The sequence below is a fragment of the Fusarium graminearum genome, chromosome 1 (genome assembly GCF_000240135.3).
Source record: "Fusarium graminearum PH-1 chromosome 1, whole genome shotgun sequence".
In the NCBI taxonomy this organism is placed as follows: Eukaryota; Fungi; Ascomycota; class Sordariomycetes; order Hypocreales; family Nectriaceae; genus Fusarium; species Fusarium graminearum.
In genome coordinates, this window is record NC_026474.1 from 3169004 (window position 1) to 3191752 (window position 22749).

The following is a 22749-nucleotide window of genomic DNA, read 5'->3' on the forward strand; positions in this document are numbered from 1 at the left end:
GTAAAGAACATAAACTTAGCATGCTTAGGATTAATATATAGACCAAAAGCCTACATTTTGACTAACTACACTATGGTCGTCCCTCTAAATCCACGTCATTCGTGAAAGCCGTAAGGAATAGTTTATCTTAGGCCTCTGCCATATATTGTGTACACGGTATCCGGGTTCTCGCTACCTTCACTATTCCACCAATGCGTCTTTGTTCATCAAAATCATTCGTCGGCCCAGTTGTTTCGCTCGGCAACAGACGAAGGTACAACTCTAGAGCCAGACACGTTCGCGTTCAGACTTCCGTAGCCCTGCGACTCCCCCTCTGGTTGCTCAGGCTCTGTCTCTTCCTCCTCAACGACATCTCTTTCTCTGTCAATCAGAAGTGGTCGACGACTTTCGCTCTGCTGGTTCCTTTCTCCAGAACGGTTAACGCCCCAGGCATTGCGCCAGTTTCCGCTTTCTGGGACGACGAAAAGGCCCATTATCTATACCTGTCATTAGTGCTGAATTAACACAATACTAAGTCATGGTGTACATACTTGTATCAGACCAACACCTACTACAACAGCAAAGTCTGCCATTGCATTGGTCTGTAACGCTCCCTGCCATGGCTCACGACAGGCTGTTCGTCGTCCGTAAGTGGCAGCACAGGTACTCGGCGCTGTACCAGGAAAAGGGTACGCCCGGTCACGAACCGAATTGAATCCGCAACAGTCAAAAGCATCCTGTATTCTGCGTATACCACCTGCATCATGGGCACGAAACATGCTCATCCATTGGTTCTCCATCATGCAATTCGTTACGCCAGATGGTAAGGCACGCTCGAAGAGTAGTGTTGCAAGAATGGTTGTGATGAGTGCCTGCAGGACTTGAACTACCAAGGGGCCAAGCTGGGCCACACGGCTTGGGGAGGACTTGGTAGTGCGTCGGAAGCTAGGATAGCATGCTGTGTTGAGGAATCCGACGATGGGAAGAATGACAGTGATTATGGAGACGGCCGGGGAGATGGCGAGGGAGAGGTTTGAGCTGCGAACGTGAACAATTCTGTACTCAAGTTAGTTACTTTCGGATGACTGATCGTGTGTGATACTAACACTGCTATCACCAAAAGCGCGACGCTGAGCTGCAGAGCTGGTTAAGTCATGATGCTACGCTGCCGTGGGACTCACTCACTGTCAAGTACAACACTGTGGGATGAATCATCGTGTAAAGTCGCTGGCACGTCAGGGAATACAATTTGGTTTAAAAACGCGATGATTAGTAGAAAGATGGAGGAACATATGACTTGTTTAATGTTTGTTTTTTTGTTCGGCAACTGCGTCAATGACGAGTCTCTTCCCCGCCTGGGAGGCCGACCATGAGAGCCTGGTTGCAGGACGGATTGCATGATAGGCCGACTAAAACAGTAATTTGGCCCAATTAAATAAAATGAAACAGCTCTGTGGAACATTGAATTAATTGCTATTTGTTGTATCTAATAACACAGAGATAGAAAGTAGAGCTATTATAGTAGCACAAATGAAACAGGACCCAATGAGTGACATCGATAACCTTCATTACTATTCAAACACATTTCGTACATGGCGTGAAAACATATAAGAAACAAAACCAGATAACACCAGACACCAGTGAGCGAACAACCAAAATAAGTAATCGTCGACTGTTGAAACGTATATCTTGAACGAAAGGTGCAAGGAACAATAATAAGGAATAACGAGTGGCTGATATGCTGCGCAAGAAACAAAGATAACAAAACATATATGAACAATATGACTGAGAACTGGGAGCAAAGCAAGTTGGACAGGATCAAGGATGTTGATAAAACTGTGTGCTGGGCAAATTGTAGTCGATATTCTGCGTCAGCATCGCAGGCTTAAAGTCGAATTGCTGGTATGCAGTATCATCTCCCACAGAAGTGCCTGAGCTGTCTCCAGCCAGATAAGTATCTGAAGAATCCGAAGACTCAGTGAACCCCAGCTGGAGCTGATTCTGGATGTCAATTCCAGTATCAAATACGCTAAAGTCAAAATCGTCCCCGTTGCAAACATTGGGGTCAAAGGAGTTGAAACAGTCGAAGAGCCCAATGGTGTCGGTTACAGTCGAGGTTTCTTCGGAGTTGAGACCTGGGAAAGGGAGCAACTCTGCAATTATGCGAGGCAACTCTTGCAGACGTTGCATCACCTCGCCTTTGATTTGAGGTACAAAGTCACCGAATGCTTCATTCACCGTCTTGGTGACATGGTGACGAACTGCTGGTTTTGCCTGGTACCAATATTCACGCCAGTGCTCTACTTCATCGATTTTGATGGGAACTTTGACGCCGGGACGAGAAGAGTCGTGATCTTTTCCAATTTTTAGCCAATATCCAGTCGGGTTGAAAACGAAATGGGTATCTTGTATAACTTACATGGTGAAGGAATCTCAGGGGAATCAGGTTGAACATCGAACAGAATACCATACCACTCTCTCCACTTTGCGACGGGTAGCATTCTTGGCCTTCCCTTCAGCTTTTTTGCTTGTTCTTCGTCGTATCCATCAGAGAGATTTCGTTTAAAACTGTCTGATTCTTTGACTTGGCATGGTTTCTTCTCTCGTTGGTGTTTCTTCAAAGCCTCAGCGTCACTGAAGCGACATAGGCATCTAAGGCACTGGTGAGGAGGCAAAGCATGCTTGCGTTCTAGATGCTCCCTGTAGAGGTCAGTAATATGTAGATAGAGTCTTGAGAGGAACTTACTTCACACGTGAGATGTTGATCCATCCTGGGCCACAGCATGTCCTTACACTTCCAAACCTTGCAGGATCATACTGATTGTAGGGGCACGCAAATCGAGGACGGGTATCATCTTTCGTTGTCTTGGTCCGTTTGTTATCCCGCTTCCTTCGGAAACCTCCTTCATCTTCATCCTCGTCGTCCTCGCTTTCATCCCGGCTGCTGTGGTCCTTTGACCGCTTCTGGCCGGCCGAACGAGAGATGGGTTTTCCGTTCTGAACAGCACTAGAAGAAGAGCGCGACCCTGAACTTTGGTCGCACTCTTCTTCGAGTGCCTCCAGTCTTTGTTCAACACATTCCGCGATTACAGACATCAAATTATCAATGAGTTTCTGCTTACGGCGTTTGACTTCTTTGTTGATACAGTAATCCAAGTAGGCCGCCGACGTGTTCGTGGGCTTGACGTCGGATTCTTTGGAATCGGCGGCTTTCCTTCCACCAGCGGTGGGCAAAGGTACGCTTAGAAGATTTGTGCAGTCTTGAGCAACCTTCGAACGGCGATGAGGAGCGGCTGGATTGGCTTGACCGCTTCTGAAGCTGATGTCAGTTACTCGTATTGATCTTCCATAGACATATGGAACTTACTTAGAGGCAGGAGAACCTCGAAGGCCCTGACCGCTCTCCTGGTCCTTTCTGACCTGAGATTTATTTGATCCACCACTCGACTGTTTCTAAAAAGCTAGGTTAGTGTTTGTTTCCACATAACTGAACGGGAGGGAACAAGTACTGGTCGTGAGTGTCGATGCTCAGTGGGCTCAGGAGATTCGGAAGACCTCTTATTTCTAGTTACAATGGCTTGTTTATCTTGGCCGGATCGAGGCATGTCCGATCGCTGGTAAACCAGACGATGGGTAGGAGTGATTGAGGGGAAATTGAATTGGTAGCAGATCTTGGCCAGATACTCCTTTCCAGAAAGATAGCTCTTTTTGAAGACGGATCGTTTTCGATGAAAGGATATTTGACTTGCTTTGTCCACCACAGAGGGCATTATCAAAGTTCGTTCAATTGCATGTTTTTTTTTCTTAGTGTAGACAATTGCAATCAAATGTATGAGGGTGGTTAGCAGCAATGAATTGGTGTTGAGGGAGGTTTGCAGAAGAAAGAGAAAATAGCCATTGATCGAGGAGTTATTGAGAAGTTGGGGGCTTAAATAGTTAGAAAAGAGCCTCACGATGTGCTTTCCATCTCTAGTTTCGCAATTGCGAATTCCGCAAAGCCGAGTGCGACTACTTCACCATGATCGCCTTACGGTAGGACTCGGCTGTGTGATAAGATGACAGTAAATGGGTGCAATCTAGAAACGCCATGACTGGTCAGAGTGGGCGACATCGCGAACACCCTCGGTCAAGACTTGAACTACCTAGTGGGTGACAGAAAAGTTGGCCTCTTAAGTCTTGGGGTATAGAAATAAGCAGTCCAAGAAGTCTAGTCTAAGCAGCATAAGCTGATATACTAATTTCATCTCTTATGTTCCCAGCGGTCAATTTTTCTGATGCCCCGAGGTTGATGTACCTATTCAAGTATGCAAGTAAGTACCTAGTCTCTACAATGTATGTCATGTATGACTTGCCTGTCAATGCATCAACCTGATCTCACAAGTTGAAGGCCTCATTTTGGCGTCTCTTGTAAACAAACCGATACCTCTTTGGGCCTCCCCCACGCCTATCAGCTTGCTGCAGTAGACGAGGCGACAGCATGATGGTTCGCAAACAACATCATCAACGCCATTCAAGTGGCTGTTCAAGACGCGACCCCCGCGTTTCAATGCGACTATCAACAGAGTCCTGCAGATAATTCATGCCGTGTCAGAATGAACCGGTTCGACCCGGTTCAGGTACCTATAGATGATGCATTAGTGGAGGATGCAAGTCGCACACATTGTCTCAAACAGTGTTTGGTTTGATTTGCAGAGAGGGTGGTTTTCATGGGGTCTAGACGGGAACTTTGCGAGTAGACATTTTGCTCTTGATCGCTTTTTCGCAATTGGGTAGATATGTCATTAAGTCTACTCTATGTATGCGGGAAATCGGCTGCTCCCTCATTTGTACTCTAGAGCACACAGGCGTGTCTCGGTGTGCAAACTGTCTCGGCCTATGAGCTTGTGGTTGTCGGTTGCCTTTCTTCAAGCATGTGCAAAGATGCAGCCAGTGCGAACAATCGTTGATAGACTACATCCCTGATACCCAGTTCTGAAGCTTCCTCGTTTTATCTCCAGAGACAGACTAATTCTTCTCCATGTCGAATACGACAATCACTGTGTCTTGCCGTTCTTGTCCTGCTTGCGGGCCACGATCCCATCCACACGCTTGAAAGCAGGGAATCCCTCAAAGAAGCAGTTGGTGAGCCAGAGCCACCACTGACCAGAGAATCTCTCAACACCATGTCTCTGTAGCTTCTTGTCAAAGAAGAAGCACTCGACAACGTGGATGCCAACAACAGGCCAGAAAATGGTGTTGACCAGCCAGTGGAAGAAGCTGGCTCCGCCAGGAAAGTTTTCGTTCAACAGTTCCCAAGCACGCGAGCCGGGCTGGATCCATGGCAAAGACGCCTCACAGAAGAAGTAGAATAGGACAGCGCCGGTAACAATAATTCCAAAGCCCTCGGGTGGTGTGTAGGCCGTGATGATGACGTCGCTGAGGCCCAGTGCCTCGCGAGCGGTGTTGGCCATTTCAATGATGCGGTCCTTCACCTCGACCCAGCTGGCGAGAGGAGGCGTGAAGGGTACAAAGTGTTCCTTTCCATCGTCAGACTTGATAGTCATTCCATTTAGTTCAATGTCTTTCAGGACTGGAGCCGTAGCGGCCGAGGCAGAAAGGCGAACATAATGGCGGAGGTAATAGGAGATCTCCCTGGTGTGTTCCTTGTTCATGTGCGAAACGATGCGATTTCTGCGCACATCATCTGTAGACGCCATATTTTCTGTCAGATCCTTGAGTCTCTTTGGTTGCGGAAATGTGAGTGAAGAGTAAGTGTTTAGTGATCGGTGAGGAATATGAGCCAGATAGATTCCTCGGATGAAGTCGAAAGTGGACCCATGATTTTCATGTGAAGATCGACCGCCGACGAGCCTGATCAATACTGAATATGGACATAATATTGATTCATTAAAAATCAATCAATCGGAGTGACACAATAACAACAAGGTATTCATTTTTACTGGTCTATGTCATTAGATATCACGACTATTTCCACTGTCAGATATTAGTTTCAGGTGTTCTTCTTGATGGTTGCCTAGAATCCTTAGTCATCAGTTAACCAATTATCAGGACCAACAGAACTCTTACCAACACAAACCTCTATCTCTCACCTACTCTTTATCTATCTATCCAATATGTCCCTTCCGACTCTGAGTGTTTCTGATATACTCAAGGATGGTGATTACAATTCGTACCCTTTGCATTTCTGCATCGCTGTTGGTAATCTTGGAACGCTTCAATTCTTGCTCAACAAAGCATCTCTTGACACTATCGACGAATCTGATGATAAATGGGGAGCACCATTACATATAGCAGTATATCTCGGTAACGAGGAGGCTATCGATATGCTGCTGAAGGCTGGTGCTGACCCCGTTCGAAGGCCCAAATTCGTCTTCGAAGGATACAATGCGACGCCTATAGGGGTAGCTGCCCGTTTAGGTAATATGGCACTCCTGCTGAAGCTTTGGCAACATGTCGGCTTTGGAACATCAGAACTCGGTAGCTGTTTGGTCGAAGCAGCAGTGTATGGCCAGCCCTCTACAATTGGAGCCCTGCTGGATTTGGGCCGTGAGAACTGGCCCACGGAGTCAAAAGGTCGTGCCTTGAACAGAGCGGCCGAGAACTGGAAAGCTGGAAATATTCAGGTTCTTGTGTCTCGATGGGTCTTCGATAAGGGCATGCTCGACTCTGCCTTGGCTCAAGTGCCACCCAAGGTTTGGCTCATTAAAGATCAAACAGAATCTGATCTCTCTGCGCAGTCACAGTCAATTAAACTGCTAATGACAGCTGGAGCTGATCCTAGTATTATTTTGCACTATTCTTCTCAACCGCTTCTTGCTCACACTGCTATTCACAGACAGCTCCATGGCTGCCTGGAAGCGTTGCTCAACAACGGCGCGGACCCGAACGCATCCGTGAATACCCAGGGGCAAACTGCATCGCATTACCTAGCATTCAAAGGGCGAGGGCCGACAAAGGATTGTCGAAATGGGGTCTTATCGCCGCCAGGAGAGCCTAGTGAGGCTACTTTCAGAATGTTCTTCCGTTTCCAGGCTTCAATTCTTCGGCAAGATGTATTTGGAAACACTCCTCTGCACTTTGCAGCATCTACATCTGACCTGGAAACCTTGCAGCTTATGCTCTCAAGCTTGCCCACCGAGTCGGAAAGAAAGGCTTCTTTGATGTTACGGAATCACCAAGGTGAGTCGTTGCTCCATTTTGCATCCAGTGGTGCTCAAATCGACGTTGTTGAATATCTGTTATCTGACGAGGTTGGTCTTCCTGTTGACGAAGCTACCTCGAGGGGATGGACCCCGTTTCTGAGCGCTCTAGCGCCTGTATCGACAAACGCAAGGTCTGGTAAGATAAAAACTGCTCAGCTGCTTCTCGATCACGGCGCTGATCCAGCTGTGGTCACACACGATGGCTGGACGGCATTGCATTGCCTTGCCATGAATTATGACGCCCATGAAACCGGTGAGTTGGCAGACTTCGTCGATACGCTTATGTCGGGCGGTATGCCTGTCGATAGTCGAGCGCGATTCGCTTTCGACGATCACGATATACCATTTAAGCACGACGCCAGACAAGGCATCCCATATGGCTGTTCGGAGTTACGCTATCTCGAAGACCCTAAGCTATGGGGTAGAGCCGTCCGGTCTGGTTTCACACCATTGCATGTTGCAGCCCGTTCTGAAGCGATCAGTGCCGCCAGAGCTTTTCTCAAGCATGGAGCTGATCCTACAACTGAGAATTCAGAAGGGAAGTCCCCGGCTAGGTTGGCAGGTGATTCGAAATGCTACCGCTTTGTCTATCCAGAGGATACTCAAGACATGATGATTTCACTACTTCTAGAAGCAGGTGGGTCATATTAAGAAGTGTAGGCAAGTACAGCATTGTCTGAACACAGTGTCACATCATTATCTCTCCTGTGCTTTATTGGTTTGTATCATAGATGTCGGCTGCACAATTAGCGGGCAAATAGCAGGATAAGTATTTCCATTCGTCCTTTTTGATAGTGAGATAGTCTAGTCTATGTTTAAAAATTACAAATACTGTAGTCCAATTTCATTCGTCGTCAGCCTTTATGTTCTCTCTGGCAACTCCCTTCTCCGGATCCCATTCATTATCTTCCACGCGCCTAACCGTCCTCGTCTTGACCTGAATACCAATCAAGCCTGTGAATTGCGAGATCATGGAGAATCTCTGGCCTCCTTGTATCTCTGTTCTGACATTTCCATATGTCTTGTCTCCCAGATGCAAGGTGGATGAGAATGGTTTCTTTGTACGTGACCTTGTCAACATTCCTAAAAATCCAGTACTGCGTATAGCTGTCTTTGTTGATTGCAATTTTGTCGCTCTCTTCTTGGTGGAGTCAGTGCTGGTGATCAATAATGTCGATTGGTTTTGCACCTCGCTATCGCCTGAATCCGAGTCGGCGAAGAACTGCCAGGCAGGCGAGCATGACCATAAAATTAAGATAGCAATCTCAACGTCCATCCAGATAAGTCGTTCGTGGTATTTCCATACCGGTTGCATTTTCGTAAAGAAGTCGACCAGAAGCTGAGCTCGAAGACCAGATATCGCAAGAGCAAATGCCCCTAAAAAGACTGCGAATGCGTGACTTAGCCAGGACATCATACCTCGAGGAAATCGACTCAAAACTAGCGATATCATCGTTGCAAAAATGATAATGTTCAGGAATATGTCGATAGCTGATGCTGCATATGCCAGTGAGTCCTGCGGCAAGCATCCTCCCATTTCCTTCTCATTCTCATCTAAAGCCCATGCTTCCCAAGAAAATGCGATCGGCGAACATCGGAATACTCTTAGCAAGACCAGAACGACGGAGGAGGCGAATGTGAATACGATAGTTGTACCTGTCGCTATCATGTGGTGGCTAGAAAGAGTTGTGCGGAGACAGACGAGCAGTATCGATACTCTCAATAGACAAGGGCACGCTATTTCGGCTATTTCAGTCAAGTAAACAAACTGTTTCCATGTTAGAGTCAGGATCGTAAGTTAATAGTTTGGTAACATACTTTAAGGGCGTCTGTGATTGACCTGGGGATCGTGTCCCAAACAATTGCGCTGTTGGCTGCGGTGTATGCTGATCGTTCACTTGTAAGTCAAGGTCCTCATAAAGTGGATTGCGTTGGTACTTACACAAATGAACGAGCGGAATGAACGCTGTGTATATCAACTAAAGTTAGGTTAGAATCATCCTAAGAGAAACTCCAGAACCTCAACTTACTCCACAGACCATCATCACATAGTCGTCCAAAGCAAGTCGTTCATAAGTAACCCAGCTCAAGTACAGTCGAAGCCAAACAAAAGTCCACGCTGGAACTTCTGCAAGCAGCAGGATATAATGGTCGAACCGATTGTCCTCGGTTTTCACGGCGCATGCGTTGGCATAAGCTTTTGCGACTTCTGCAAGTTGTTAACATGTTATTCGTGTTTCCTTCCCAGACTCAAGCAAGCCATACCGAAGCGTTCGAAATCGGAACATTGGCGCGCTATGCAATTATTAATTCCATTATTTAGGTTCTTATCGTTACAAGGATCGGTAATGTTGGATATCGAGTCGCTGTACAGATCTAAACACGGAGACTGGTAAGGGTCAGTAGAGCTCTCAGCGAAAAGGTAAACCAGGTAGCCAACTCACAGTGCAATCCGGGAAGCTTTCGAAAAGTTCAGATCTTTCGGTGCCTAACACTCCAGCAATGAGCCCTAGTGAGCAGATTGCCCATGATGTGAGCTTCATACCAGTCCAGTGGCATTAGAGCTTGGCAACTTTGGAAGAGTGGACACGAGAGAGGCACGTTGAGGATGAAATGGGTGCGAGTTAAAGAGGTTTTGTTTTCTAGTTTGAAATATATACAGAATATTAATTGTTGGTCTAATGCAGCAAACCCCAGATCGACGTGGACAAGGGGTCCTCGCTCTCAAATAAGGCAGGCGTCAGCTGCATGTAGCTGTAACGAGGCTAGCAGTGGTTCTGTCGGTTGTTACATACTTGTTTTGATATACCGTTCCCTGCCAATATGGCATGAATAAGGTGAAGCATTGACAATCATCTCAAAATAGCGGACGTGCTTCTGCACGGGCCGGTTGGTGGATCAAGTGGATTTGTTGTTCGCGTCGAATTCTCGATCTGCCATCGTATCGAGATTTCATTCGGTGATTCCGGTCTTGTTGATGAGTTGGTTCCTGAGTGAGCTTCGCCGAATGGAAATGGCGGTCGACGCAAGGACGCTCCTTCAGCCTTGCCTCATGCACGACATTCGTAGTCGTCATGATTGGCGAAACGAGAGGGTTCAAGGTTTGACAACAAACTTGAGTACGGATCCGGTCTTGATTAAACCAAAGGCCAGCCTTTCTTTCTATTCTGCGCCGGCGCTTTCTTGGGCAGTTGTTAGGCTGAGACTAACGCCAGAATTAGACCCCGTATCGTACCACAACCTGTAGTCCGCTTCATGTGAAACATCGATTCCTGGATAGTTGCAACAGAGGGTTTGATTCGGTTGTGATTTTCTGCTGATCAAATGTCCGATCATTGAAAAATGGAAGGTTGCAGTGTAACAAACATGAGACTTCCATGAAGCCAGGAAGCTTCTGGCTTGATTGGGTGCGACAACATTTTGAGTTGACGAGCCGAGAATGCATGTTGATCGACCGTGACCTGGAGGATTATCCACTTTGAGAAGCACGATCTAAGACGTTTCCAGAACAATTCCGTTCTTCTGGAGACGTTAAGAGCTGACCGTAACAGGCGAGTCAGTTTGCGGTTTCAGGTTTCGAATAGCCAATCGCTCTGCTCCGTATGTCAGGTAAGTTAGCTTGGAGGTGCTCACGCGTGGACAGTTAGACAGTCTTGTCAATCTTGTAGGGGCAAGGACTCTAGTACTGCTTGTTTGCTTTTTATATGGGTATGATTTCCATATTTTGTTTTGAATCGTCCGAGTTTCCAGGCAGATGTCGCTGTAGCATATCCATAGACTGATCACAAAGTCAGACATAAATATCCATAGAGCAATCACTGCTACCTGTGTCATAAGCTTGTGGTTTCTTCCTGTTATACATGTCTTGTAAGGGAAGGTGGCACTTCGGAGCTCCGAAAAACCTGAATACCGGCAGCAATGGGCAAAGACATACTGCGTGGTAAACGGAACGTTCGGATTGGCGACACGAGTCCTTTCTAAGATATTAATCATACGAATTCCCTCCAACAAATCGATTGAAGTTAATGGTGGTGGTGTCTTATTCCTCAAACAGCAACTGATCACCTGACCCTCCAAACCCAAGTCGTATCTCCGCTCGGGACAAGCAAAAACTTCTCCGCAAAAGTTATCAGATGAGATTGATAAAGATATCTCTTTTCACTTGCTAATGCCCCTCAGGATCGGCCATCGAGCGATTTCTCCTCCTACTCCTTCGTAACTCCGAGAAGCACCCGCATTCGCATCGGTATTGGCACAGCATTGGACCAAGCTCCGGCTGTCATCGACCGACTATGACTTCTTCAGACCGAAGTGAGACCCCGGACTCGGACGGTGACCGAAAGCCTGGGGCCCGAGACGACTCGAGCCAGCCCGCCCGCAAACGGCAGCGTGTCCGCCTCAGTTGCCTCGAGTGCCGTCGCCGAAAGCTGTCCTGCGATCGAGGCTTTCCGTGCGAACGTTGCATCAAGAGCGGCACGCCTGATCGCTGCAGCTACGAGTCTCGTAATGGAGAGGTTGTAAATGCCTCGTCGGGCGTCCCGCCCCCGTTTGCCCAACTCGACTCCCGCCGCTTCGTCGATCCCGCGACGGGTTTGTCCCCACGGGACCCTGAATTCATACGCCAAGATCACGACCGAATCCGTCGATTAGAGCTTGAGATCGCTCACTTGAAGAGCCAAATCACCCGGCCTGGTGCGTCTTTTGATGGGAGCACCGTCGCTGGTACAACTACCTCTCCCCAAACGAAAGATGATCCCAATCATGCAAACGCCAACGTCGAGGACCCCTCGGTCCGCGAAGTACACGAGTCTATCGAAGCTACCAACATGTCGGGCGAAAAGGGCGAGCTTCGATTCTTCCGAGGCAGAGGATTCCGCACGCGATACTTCGGTCCACACAATGCTAGTATGGCGTTTGTTGAGCTGACCGGATTGTGTCCCTTCATGAAGGAGACGGCCGACGAATGGCTCCGTCCAGTCATTCTTCACGATCGCAAAGACCGAAAGAGAAGGCGCGAGGATCGTGAGAAGATCTTCGAGGATCCCGATATGGAGCTTGAGGTATTGTTGCCAAACAAGGAAGAATCTGATGCTCTCATCGATGTCTACCTTGACCAATTCGAGCAAGTACATCGCATTGTTCATATTCCCACTTTCAAAAGAGAATATGTGGAATACTGGACACCCGGCTCCAACAAGCGTTGTGCTGCTTTCACAGCGCTGATTCTTTCCATGATGGCTGTAGCGAGCTGTGTTCACACTCATGAGAGCCTCAAGTTCATTGGCATGATGTCAAATGCTCGCCACTGGGCAGAGCGATGGATCAAGGCATGCGACGAATGGTCGTCGAAGCAGAGCCAAAAGCACCGACGCTTGATCCACTACCAGGTAGCTTGCCTCCTGTACTTGGGAAAGCGAGTCAACACTATCAAGAAGAAGCGCTTCTGGACAGGCTCTGGGGCCTTGATCCAAGATGGAATTGCTGTCGGTTTGCATCGTGAGCCGAGCCATATGGCAGCCAAGATCACCGTCTTTCACCAAGAAATGCGCCGAAGAATCTGGGCTACAGTGCAGGAGTTTGACATGCAAGCGTCCTTTGACCACTGTCTCCCTACTCTTGTGAGCCAGCTGCACTATGACACCAACGCACCTCGCAATCTGGATGATGACGACTTTGATGAGAGTACCACTGTACTTCCGCCATCGAAGCCTATCAAGGAATACACGTTCTCTTCTTTTCAGCATTTGGCTCGCCAGAGTCTGCCTTTGCGCCTAGAGCTCAGTCGTCTTTTGACCGGTCCATCATCTGAAATAGACTACGAGCAGGTCATTCGATATACCAACGACTTGACCCAGGAGATCGATGCACTTCCTTCTTGGGATATGAATCTGGAAAACGTCAGAGGGAAGAAAAACCCTTTGATCGCATATACTCTGCTGCACGTTCAGCTGAGGCAATACATTATCCCCTTGCATCAACCCTACCTCAAACTTCGCAAGCAAAACTCCAAATACCAGTACTCCGAAATCATCTACTACAACGCAGCGCGCGACATCGTTTTGCTACATGATAAGCTTTACGATCAAGGCGTTCGCAGTCTCAACTTCCTCCGCGAGGATGCCCTCACAACGGCCATTAACCTCTGCAGCGTTACAATGTTACAGCCGAGGGGTTCTACCAACATGATCATGATCAACTCTCATCATACACTCAAATTAATTGAGAAGTGCATTGCGATGAAAGAAGACCGTCTTTTGCGGTGTGGCAACAATGAGCCGTGGGGGTATTCTATCATGTGTGCAGCATTAGGATTACTTGAGGCCCACCTGGGAACCAAGGAGCCCGAGGTCGCCAAGTCAACATCAGCGGAGCGCTTTGTCAACTTGCACTATCGGCTCCTCGCTAACCAAGAGCCTCCTGTGTCCGGGGAGCAACTGGCAGCTGCCATGAACGGCGTGCCACCAGGAAACATGGGACCCGGGCCTACGCCCAATATACCGCTGCATGACCGGCCAAAGGTAATGAAGCTCGACTTCCACGGCAGGGCATTTCCTAATATTGGTATCCAGTCGGTGACCCCTTTCTCGTTTACGCCAACGATGCCCGTCGCTGCTCCGATCGACCCGAGTCAGGCCCCGTGGATGATGGGAGGGGATCCCACTCAACCTTTCAACCTGGACCCGAGTCTGGAGTTGCTGGGGATAAACCTGAACGAGATTTGGGGCGAGTCCTGGGAACTGGGCTGAAACAGAAAAAGAGGAAGAAAAACAGCCCTTTGTTGGCTGATGAGTAATAATAATCCCTAGCGTTGAAGTTTGTGCTTCACAAAGCGATGGAAAAGCATTGGGCCGGGCGTTTTGTTTACGGATTTTATTTTATTTTAAATTGTCTGTTTGATGATACCAGGTATACTGAATCACGACAATGCGAGCACTGTTGGAACAAGTCTTGGCGTCAAATGCCAACGACTTCCATAGTGTCTTGGAAAAGCAACTCCTCTCCATATATATCTTGTGGGTTTGAATATTGAGCTCCTTGCTTTAACTGACGAATTTCTTTTCAGAATCATGTGCTAATGAAATGCAACATCTAACTAACAGTGATGTGTGATTTGCTCACGCAGGCGAAGAGACATGTGTTGAACCCTCGCAAATCTACGGGTTTCAACACATGGCAGACTTTTGTCTTGAGTCTTGATTGAAGACGACTTGGCGACTTTGTTCTAAAATGGCAATTGGGCGCGTTTGAAGGAACGTTATCATCGGGGTTCAGCATGTGCCCGTGATTATTGGGACTGAAAATTGATATGTCAAGCGATGCACCGTACGTCTGTAACTACAATTCATGCCGAGTGGAAACAATCATAACGAATTTGCCAAAAAAAAATTAAACCCAATGTGCTGTGCAACTATCAACATGATCAAATTTAGATTTGCTGGGCAGTTGACGTAAAGCCATGCTAGAAGTGTTTCCAAGACTCCGTTCTCACGACAATTCATAGAATAAGCTGAGTAATTCTTATTATAGCGGAGGGATATGTGAAAAGACAAAAATCTCGCCCTCCCAGGTTGGGAAGGGTTCGATTTCATGATGTCTGCGGGCAAACATCATATTGATTCTGTTGGTCCAAGATGGATTCCTTGGCTCTACAGGAGTGCGATAGAAAATATGGGTGTCAATCAGTCCCTATATATCCAACCAATTCGGATACTGAGTAGTTATAACTTGTAGTAATCCAAGATGCATGGCTCTCATTATTGGTCATGTGCAAATTATTTCCATGTCAAGTTTATCCAACAGTATATAACACTCTAGTTAGTCCAAATCTTTCTTGCGGACAACAATATAGCCCTCGTTGATATTGTGTGGGTTGCCATCCTCCTCGTCATAGACGAACTCTTCTTCCACGTCTACCTCATCTGATGGTTCTGACGGCTGCTCGAACGTGCCTTCGTGCCATAGAATGTCTATCAAAGCGTCGGCGATGTGGTTACCCATCCAGTCGTAGCCCTCTTTCCCTAGATGCACATGATCGTCCCAGTACCTGTGGCGATCTTGTTGTGAAAGGGAATGAAACGGAATCTTGGACCTGAGGTCGAATGCGTAGCTATTGGTTATCAGTGACATGCGCAATAAAGACTGGGCCTGGTATGATGGTTCTGCCGTATCTTGTCTTGGTTCTTTCACATACGCGCATCTACTTACTAATTCCGACTTTTGTTCTTGAGAATACGTTCGTTGAGCGCATTCCTCGCCGCCATGGTTCTCTCGTTATCTGCGCTGCATTCTGGGACGGTAAGGGCAAGGACTTTGGCGCCCTTGTCCCGGGCAAAGTCGTAGGTTTTCTTCAGAGATGAGAAAATGACATCTGGGGGAATACCGAATGCGATATCGCTGCAGAGTTATGAATCAGCTGTCTGTCTCCAGTGCCGATGATGTGGTTGTGCTGTTAGTTTATACTACTCACTTGGTGCCGCCAAGGACAATAGTCCAGTCATATGCTCTTGCGCGCCCTGTTCATTCTTAGCTTTGTTCGAGTTGGCAATCAACTAGAGTGAAATATGGCATACAGGCAGTTTTCGTTCTGATAGAGAAACGTTCAGAAGAAGCGATGTCACCGGGAACACCGCTTACAACAATGTCAAAGTCCACCTCTGGAAAGGTGCCTGTGAGTCGATCCTCTAGCTTAGCAGCGTACGGGTGCGACATCAGCCCCTGGCAGTAATAGCCCGAGGTGAGAGAGTCGCCGAAGCACAGTATGCGGAGCTTCTTACGAGGCATAGTGATGGTTTTTCTGGTGTTGTTGTGATGGTCTTGTGAATGAGGTCGGAAGAAGTGGCGGGAGGGGGGATGTTGGTTGAGGTGATGGCGTAGTTTCAGTGTAAGCGAGTAGGCTACAGCGCTGTTACCACTGTTTAGAGGAGGTAGTGTTCACATAGAAATGCCACTGGGTAGTATTGGTCATGCAAACTTTGGACGGCCAGTTAAGAGTTGAGTTTAAAAACTTGGGTAGTTTTTATGCTCATAGATGAAACTGTATCGTCTTTGATTCATTGCTGTCTGTTAGTGGTTTTAATTTGCTGATCTCTATACCCGCGTGATTGATCATCGTCCATGTCATTGATTGTTTAATAGTCGGTGACTTCTATAAAACAACAACTACTGGTCACGCACAAAAAGAGACAAATTGTTCAGCCCTTTTATAGGATTCCTGATCCCTGATATATATGACCAAGTCACAAATGCAGTGCATGTATGTATTCATCGAGTTGAATCACGGGTTCACGGTTGACATGCTTCAATATAGTTGTCTGCAGGGTAGACCGACTACCAACTTGAAAGGCAGCCAGCCGACAGAACAGTTGTGTCAAACCACACACAACGTGTTTTGTAATGAGAACAAAGAAATCAATCGACTGTGATGAGTTGGGTTTTCGCGTGTATGCAGCATCGGAATAGGTGAGTAGATCAGGCTCGTCAATGTTTCTGCACAGAAGAGTGTGCCAGGATCATATACCCCATTTTGTCAATTGTCTTCAACAACTACCATTGGTGAGATGGCCGAGTTGGTTATGGCGCCAGGTTAAGGTTAACCTTAACACCAATTTCCTGGTGGAGCAATCCTCCTGGGTTCGAGTCCCAGTCTCATCAAAAGATTCTTTTTTTGCTTATTACACATCTTCGATAGATAAGAAAAGCTCCGTTGCGCCGCCCGTGCGATGACGGAGCTTTTGCCACGACATCATAGCCAAAACTTTGAGGCTAGTCAGAAGCTTCAAACTCAATCCGTACAGCTCTTGCTGGTGATGGATGGAAGCTTGATCCCCTCCAAGAAGCAATAGTCTCCCCTTAAATAGAGTAATAAATATTTAATTCCCTCCGCAATTGCTCGTTATACCCATCAAGCTATGACCAAGTATAAGGCTGATTCCCCTGCAAAAAATTAATAATTTGTAGATAGTTTCCGGTACTGTTGTTACCGGCACTTTAGAAACGGCCCACGCTTAAGTGCGGATTCTTTGATTTTTTTTTCCTGCTCTTAGTCCTATCTGCTCCTTCTTGCCCCGCCCCCTCATCAGCTCGCTATTGCGAAATCGCTACTACCCCGCCAAACTTTTTTCTTTTTGGCCTTTCCTTACTCGCCAGGAGCCTAATCCGCAACTGAATGAGGCGCCTGTTTTCTACTTACAGCTTTTTTTCTTCCTTTTCTTCTTCGTCCTCTTCTTTTTTTCGTCCCTTTTCTTTTTCATCTCCAAAAAGCTTCTCTCTTCTAGCTTCCAACATGTCCTCTCAGCAGAAGATCGCCATCGTCTCGGTCTACGACAAGACCGGTCTGTTGGACCTGGCCAAGGGTCTTGTCCAGCAGAATGTTCGAATTCTCGCCTCTGGAGGCACCTCCAAGATGATCCGAGAGTCGGGCTTCCCTGTCGAGTAGGTGAATTCAATTGTTTATACTATGCGACAATAGAGCTAATTGACTTTCACAGGGACGTTTCCGCCATCACCAAGGCCCCTGAGATGCTTGCTGGTCGCGTCAAGACTCTGCACCCTGCCGTCCACGCTGGTATCTTGGCCCGTGACCTCGCCTCTGACGAGAAGGACCTTGCCGACCAGAACATCAACAAGGTTGACTACGTCATCTGCAACCTCTACCCCTTCAAGGACACTGTCGCCAAGATCAACGTCAGCATCCCCGAGGCTGTCGAAGAGATCGACATTGGTGGTGTGACTCTCATCCGCGCTGCCGCCAAGAACCACAAGCGTGTTACCATCCTCAGCGACCCCAACGACTACGCTGGCTTCCTCAAGGAGCTCGAGAAGGGCGATGTCACCGAGAGCAGCCGCAACCGATACGCCCTCAAGGCCTTCGAGCACACTGCCGACTACGATGCCGCCATCTCCCAGTTCTTCCGCAAGGAGTACGCTGGTAACGGCGACCAGTACAGCGCTCTCCGATACGGCGCCAACCCCCACCAGAAGCCTGCTGCCGCCTACGTTTCCGAGGGCAACCTTCCCTTCAAGGTCCTTGGTGGCTCTCCCGGTTACATCAACCTCCTCGACGCCCTGAACGCCTGGCCTCTCGTTAAGGAGCTCCACAAGGCCCTTGGCAAGCCCGCCGCTGCCAGCTTCAAGCACGTTTCTCCTGCTGGTGCTGCCATTGGTCTCCCTCTTACTGAGGAGGAGAAGAAGGTCTACTTTGTCCACGACATTGAGGGCATTGACGAGTCCAGCCTCGCCCAGGCTTACGCTCGTGCCCGTGGTGCCGACCGCATGAGCAGCTTTGGCGACATGATTGCTCTCAGCGACGTCGTTGATGTTCCTACTGCTCGCATCATCTCCAAGGAGGTCTCTGACGGTGTCATTGCTCCTGGCTACGAAGAAGCCGCTCTTGAGATCCTCAAGAAGAAGAAGGGTGGCCGATACCTCGTCCTTCAGATCGACCCTGAGTACAACCCTCCCGCTACTGAGACCCGCACTGTCTACGGTATCAACCTCCAGCAGCACCGTAACGATGTTGAGATCACTCCCAAGCACTTCAACACCATCATCACCCCCAAGGACACTGCTTCCCTCCCCGAGAGCGCTGCTCGTGACCTTACCATCGCCACCATCACTCTCAAGTACACTCAGAGCAACTCTGTGTGCTACGCCTACAACGGACAAGTCGTTGGTCTCGGTGCTGGACAGCAGTCCCGAATTCACTGTACCCGACTTGCCGGTGACAAGGCTGACAACTGGTGGATGCGATTCCACGAGCGTGTTCTCGGCATCAAGTGGAAGAAGGGTACCAAGCGTCCCGACAAGAGCAACGCCATCGACCTGCTCGTCAGCGGTCAGCTCCCCAAGGACGGTCCTGAGCGTGAGGCTTTCGAGGGTGTCTTTGAGGAGGTCCCTGCTGCCTTTACTGCCGAGGAGCGTGAAGCTTGGATGAAGCAGCTCAAGAACGTTTGCGTTTCCAGCGATGCTTTCGTAAGTAACATGTATCCTACTTCATCAACAATAACTAACATAGAACGCAGTTCCCCTTTATTGACAACGTCTTCCGCGTGTCTCAATCAGGAGTCAAGTATGTTGCTGCCCCTGGAGGCAGCCAGAACGACTCTGCTGTCTTTGACACCGCTGAGAAGCTGGGCATTACCTTTGTTGAGCAGAACATTCGTCTGTTCCACCACTAAGCGATACCTGATGAGAGAATTTGTTTTTTGTTGATTTTTGATATGAAAATGGAACCGGAAAAGTAAAGACCTGGCTTGCAGAACTTGGCATGGAAAAGAGGGATTCCCAGAAATTGTAATCTTTATGATTGCGATGTTGTATATATATGATAGATTTAACGCCGCGCTCAGACGCTCACTTCAACGTGATTATGATGATTTTGAACCATTCGTAAAGTTGTATTATCTGTTTGTTTTGTGACTCTATCTCATTCGACGGCTTTCACAAATAAGTGAGCCTGGCCGAAAGCATCTACTCCCTTTGCTCCGTCCCATGGTTGCTTCCCTTCCAATCCCAAAAGCAGATCAAAATTAAATAAAATCGCAAATCGCAGCATTTTTTGCAACCCAATCCCATTACCCCTTTATTGCCTAGTCTTCAATGTCATCATCGCTGAGTACCAATTTCTGAGCAAGTAATCCCGATACGTTTCCATCCTTTATACCCGCGCGCTTCTTTCGAGGACCCATTTCTTCTGAAGGCTTGTCTGTTGCCCACGCTTCTCCAGGTGACATATCGTCTTCGGCATCGGATTCTTCATCTGCAGCGTTGATGCCTTTAAATGCGACTACCTTTTCGAGATCTCGAAGGCGGAAAGTGGATGTCTTGCGAGCTCGAGCAATATGAGCCATGTACGGTAGACGCTCGAGGAGCAGCTCGCGCCGGGCTGCGCTACCGAGTGAAAGCAGAGGCGTGTCCTGAATCTCGTCTTCCTTCTGTTTCTGCTGCTGTAGCTTTATAGCAGCCTGTCGGCTCTGTTGCTTGCGTTGCATCCAAGAAGTTTCATCAGAATTCTGTTGTGGGCGATAGAACGCTGTAGCGCCATCGGTGAGGTTCTTGATCGCTCCATCATCGCCCCTGAGTAACTTCGTGGACCACATATCCACAAAACCCTCCAGCTCTTCCTTGGCGCGCCAGAGTTTTAGACTGGTTGGGTAGAACATCTTGAACGCATCAGTACCTTTGAGCGTGGACGACGATTTGCGTTTGACAGGGTTGGGAAGAGAGAACAGCATGCCGCGAACGGCGACCTGAAATGTTATTTCGTCTTGTCGCAACACATGGCTTCCAGAGTCTGGACTTGAAAAGCCGCCTCTGCCTCCAAAGAATATGTCTCTTGACGGAGAGAGGAGGTCGGCTTGGGAGAGGTACTCGATACAATCATTGACGTAGTCCATTGGTGTCGACAGGTCCATAGGATCTGTACTCTCGCATGATAGAACGTAGTTCTCATGTAACGCTGAGACGAATGTGTGTGTATCGGTACCAGTCTCGTCAATTAGAGTATCCACGGAAACTTCTGACCGTTTTGGTCGCGAATGTTGCGAAAGAAAGCCCGGCAGTCTTTCAGTGGTATCATCCCGCGGAGCAAATTCGTCTCGCTTGTTGTAGACCACCTTTCCAACCGCGTGGAAGATACCTAGACTCGCCTCACGCTGCGATATCAACTCCAGGCTCTCCTCTTCACCCTGAGTAAGTTTGATGGCATCCTTCGTACCCTTGGTCTGCTTCGTAAAGGCAACTTTGTTGCCCCAGTCGCCTTGTTGATCACCTTTCAAGCAGAGAAACTCAAGCGACGAGGCGGCGTTTCTGATGTCTCCAATCTCGCCGAGACGCTTCAGAACCTGAGGACCTGGAGTTTTTCTTCGTCCAGACTTCCGAGCTTCTTTTTGAACGATCAGTTCAAGTGCTTTCAGGAGGAACGATGGTGCGATGGCGTTGAACTCAATCATACCAACCCCTGGATGTTGCAGGATTTCAGGACCAAGGAGTCGATGTGCGGTAAAACTGTCGGCTGAGGCGGATGTCGTGGTGAGATGAGTCTCTGAAATGATCATGACTACTGGTGTCACGGGTTCCTGTTGAGAAGGTTTCGCAAAAATAGACAGAGAGGGCGTATTATTGGCAAGGTATTGTAGGATGGTATTGCGGAAAGATGTCAATGCGGTAGAGGACTTTGCAAACGTGTTTGGGAACTCTTCAATGAGTATTACTCGTTTGGAATCGCTTTTTCGTGCAGCCTGCGAGCTACTCTGGGATGATGGCAATGTCGGGACATCTGTATCCAACGCTCCAAATTTCCCACCGCGACCAAGAAATTCTTCGAATTGCGCTGATGCCGAAACGAATCCCAACCCGGAGCTTCCTGCAGGGTTCCTCCATTCAAGAAGCTCGCAACCCATATCATTCGCCAAGAGTCGCATCGTTGTCGTTTTCCCGGAACCTGCTGCACCCTTGAGGATGAGTAGGCGCTGTCGCATGCGTCCAGCCATGACATCTTCTAACCATCTTCTCACATCTGATACTTTCTTCTTATTTACCGCGATTTCCTCTAGGTTCTTCGGTCCAAATCGCTCGGACCATGGTCGTGTATCGTTGTTGGCGGTGGCAAGGGGTATTGGTTTCGGTGGTTTGATGAACTTCTGGCTAGCACTAGGCGCGGCCGGGAATGCCGTCTGTGAATCATTTCGTAGCCTTTTCTTCGCGTGTTGGCCAACCAAACTCGAAGAACTTGCTTTTTGTTCAGAAATATCATCGTCTTCTGAGATAGGATCGCTGATAATATCATCAAGGGGAACGGATTGTCTATCCCCTGCTCCTGTCTTTACAGCTTTCTGTGCCTGATTGGAGAAGAGGGTCCTCAAATCTGCCGTCTTCCCCTTATCCGCCGCTTTTCCAACATCCTTTGTTCGCTTCGTGCTGGGGCTCGTACTGTTACGCTGGTTTTGGTGCGCGCGACGTGGTAGGCGGAGGGAACCATTCTTGGCTGGATTGTTGGCAAGGATTTTGGGTTTTGTAGGACTCGGAGAAGCTGTAGGGGCGCGGTTTTTCGTAGGGGAGCTTGGTAAGGAAAGGAGGAATTTGTTCAGGGTATTAGCATGGGGCTGTTCGTCTTCATCGTCTGAAGCTTCGACGATGTTCCGCCGGCGGCGCTTCGCGGGCGGAGCCATCAACGCAAATTATGCATTTACAGAGGCAGCATAGCGGTATATAAGAGTACGCGACCAAGCTATAGATGTCAAATTGTCGAGTTTTATACGTCCTGGTAGAAGTGATGATGACGATGCAATGTTGCTGTTGAGCTGATAGCTGGAGCTCTGGAGCCTGCCTGCCTTATCGTGAATTGAACACTGGCTCCACAGCACAGCAGAGACCCACTTTGACACACCCCAACTGGAACTGAAGGTCATCGCGACTGACAAACATGATATCTACCTAGATGAATAAATATACTTGATAATAGGTAATAAATCATTATATATGAGTTTCTCATAGGCCTCTATGTAATTTCATACATTCTCATTACAACTAATTAATAAAAATCGGTCAAATAGCAGTGGTGGTTTTATAG

At 48.1% G+C, this 22749-nt stretch overlaps 9 protein-coding genes and 1 non-coding gene across 10 annotated transcripts; 5 read left to right on the forward strand and 5 right to left on the reverse strand.

Annotated features, from left to right (window-relative positions):
• Positions 1 to 5: 5 nt before the first annotated feature.
• Positions 6 to 694, forward strand: FGSG_11866 (uncharacterized protein; the record flags this gene model as incomplete). The annotated part of the gene is made up of 1 exon (XM_011318402.1): positions 6 to 694. The coding sequence occupies exon 1, from the start codon at positions 599 to 601 to the stop codon at positions 692 to 694; it is 96 nt and encodes a 31-aa protein (XP_011316704.1). The 5' UTR covers positions 6 to 598.
• Positions 695 to 2596: 1902 nt separating this feature from the next.
• FGSG_00963 (uncharacterized protein) lies at positions 2597 to 3584 on the reverse strand (the record flags this gene model as incomplete). The annotated part of the gene is made up of 4 exons (XM_011318403.1): positions 2597 to 2668; positions 2773 to 3292; positions 3347 to 3426; positions 3552 to 3584. The coding sequence occupies 4 exons, from the start codon at positions 3582 to 3584 to the stop codon at positions 2597 to 2599; spliced, it is 705 nt and encodes a 234-aa protein (XP_011316705.1).
• Positions 3585 to 5012: 1428 nt separating this feature from the next.
• FGSG_00964 (uncharacterized protein) lies at positions 5013 to 5675 on the reverse strand (the record flags this gene model as incomplete). Its single annotated transcript, XM_011318404.1, has 1 exon — positions 5013 to 5675. One exon carries the CDS (start codon positions 5673 to 5675, stop codon positions 5013 to 5015), a length of 663 nt encoding a protein of 220 aa, XP_011316706.1.
• A 417-nt stretch (positions 5676 to 6092) lies between these two features.
• FGSG_00965 (uncharacterized protein) lies at positions 6093 to 7832 on the forward strand (the record flags this gene model as incomplete). The annotated part of the gene is made up of 1 exon (XM_011318405.1): positions 6093 to 7832. One exon carries the CDS (start codon positions 6093 to 6095, stop codon positions 7830 to 7832), a length of 1740 nt encoding a protein of 579 aa, XP_011316707.1.
• A 193-nt stretch (positions 7833 to 8025) lies between these two features.
• FGSG_00966 (uncharacterized protein) lies at positions 8026 to 10011 on the reverse strand (the record flags this gene model as incomplete). Its single annotated transcript, XM_011318406.1, has 8 exons — positions 8026 to 8949; positions 9000 to 9067; positions 9124 to 9160; positions 9212 to 9390; positions 9447 to 9476; positions 9626 to 9641; positions 9727 to 9823; positions 9977 to 10011. 8 exons carry the CDS (start codon positions 10009 to 10011, stop codon positions 8026 to 8028), a joined length of 1386 nt encoding a protein of 461 aa, XP_011316708.1.
• Positions 10012 to 11329: 1318 nt separating this feature from the next.
• On the forward strand, positions 11330 to 14231 carry FGSG_00967 (uncharacterized protein). Its single transcript, XM_011318407.1, has one exon. It carries the CDS (start codon positions 11474 to 11476, stop codon positions 13925 to 13927), a length of 2454 nt encoding a protein of 817 aa, XP_011316709.1. The 5' UTR covers positions 11330 to 11473; the 3' UTR covers positions 13928 to 14231.
• Positions 14232 to 14996: 765 nt separating this feature from the next.
• Positions 14997 to 15962, reverse strand: FGSG_00968 (uncharacterized protein; the record flags this gene model as incomplete). Its single annotated transcript, XM_011318408.1, has 4 exons — positions 14997 to 15288; positions 15387 to 15575; positions 15649 to 15694; positions 15752 to 15962. 4 exons carry the CDS (start codon positions 15960 to 15962, stop codon positions 14997 to 14999), a joined length of 738 nt encoding a protein of 245 aa, XP_011316710.1.
• Positions 15963 to 16732: 770 nt separating this feature from the next.
• Positions 16733 to 16832, forward strand: FGSG_20516. Its single transcript has one exon. It is a non-coding gene; the product is annotated as a tRNA-Leu (tRNA).
• A 578-nt stretch (positions 16833 to 17410) lies between these two features.
• Positions 17411 to 20238, forward strand: FGSG_00969 (bifunctional purine biosynthesis protein ADE17). Its single transcript, XM_011318409.1, has 3 exons — positions 17411 to 17612; positions 17669 to 19151; positions 19202 to 20238. The coding sequence occupies exons 1-3, from the start codon at positions 17464 to 17466 to the stop codon at positions 19355 to 19357; spliced, it is 1788 nt and encodes a 595-aa protein (XP_011316711.1). The 5' UTR covers positions 17411 to 17463; the 3' UTR covers positions 19358 to 20238.
• Positions 19769 to 22348, reverse strand: FGSG_00970 (uncharacterized protein; the record flags this gene model as incomplete). The annotated part of the gene is made up of 1 exon (XM_011318410.1): positions 19769 to 22348. One exon carries the CDS (start codon positions 22346 to 22348, stop codon positions 19769 to 19771), a length of 2580 nt encoding a protein of 859 aa, XP_011316712.1.
• Between the last annotated feature and the right edge of the window lie 401 nt (positions 22349 to 22749).

Bases quoted from the DNA above. Each gene is read 5' to 3' on its own strand.
- FGSG_00969 (XM_011318409.1), top strand. From the start codon at position 17,464: ATGTCCTCTCAGCAGAAGATCGCCATCGTCTCGGTCTACGACAAGACC. The intron at 17,613-17,668 runs GTAGGTGAATTC...TGACTTTCACAG, and splicing joins GAGTCGGGCTTCCCTGTCGA to GGACGTTTCCGCCATCACCA. The intron at 19,152-19,201 runs GTAAGTAACATG...CATAGAACGCAG, and splicing joins GCGTTTCCAGCGATGCTTTC to TTCCCCTTTATTGACAACGT.
- FGSG_00967 (XM_011318407.1), top strand. From the start codon at position 11,474: ATGACTTCTTCAGACCGAAGTGAGACCCCGGACTCGGACGGTGACCGA.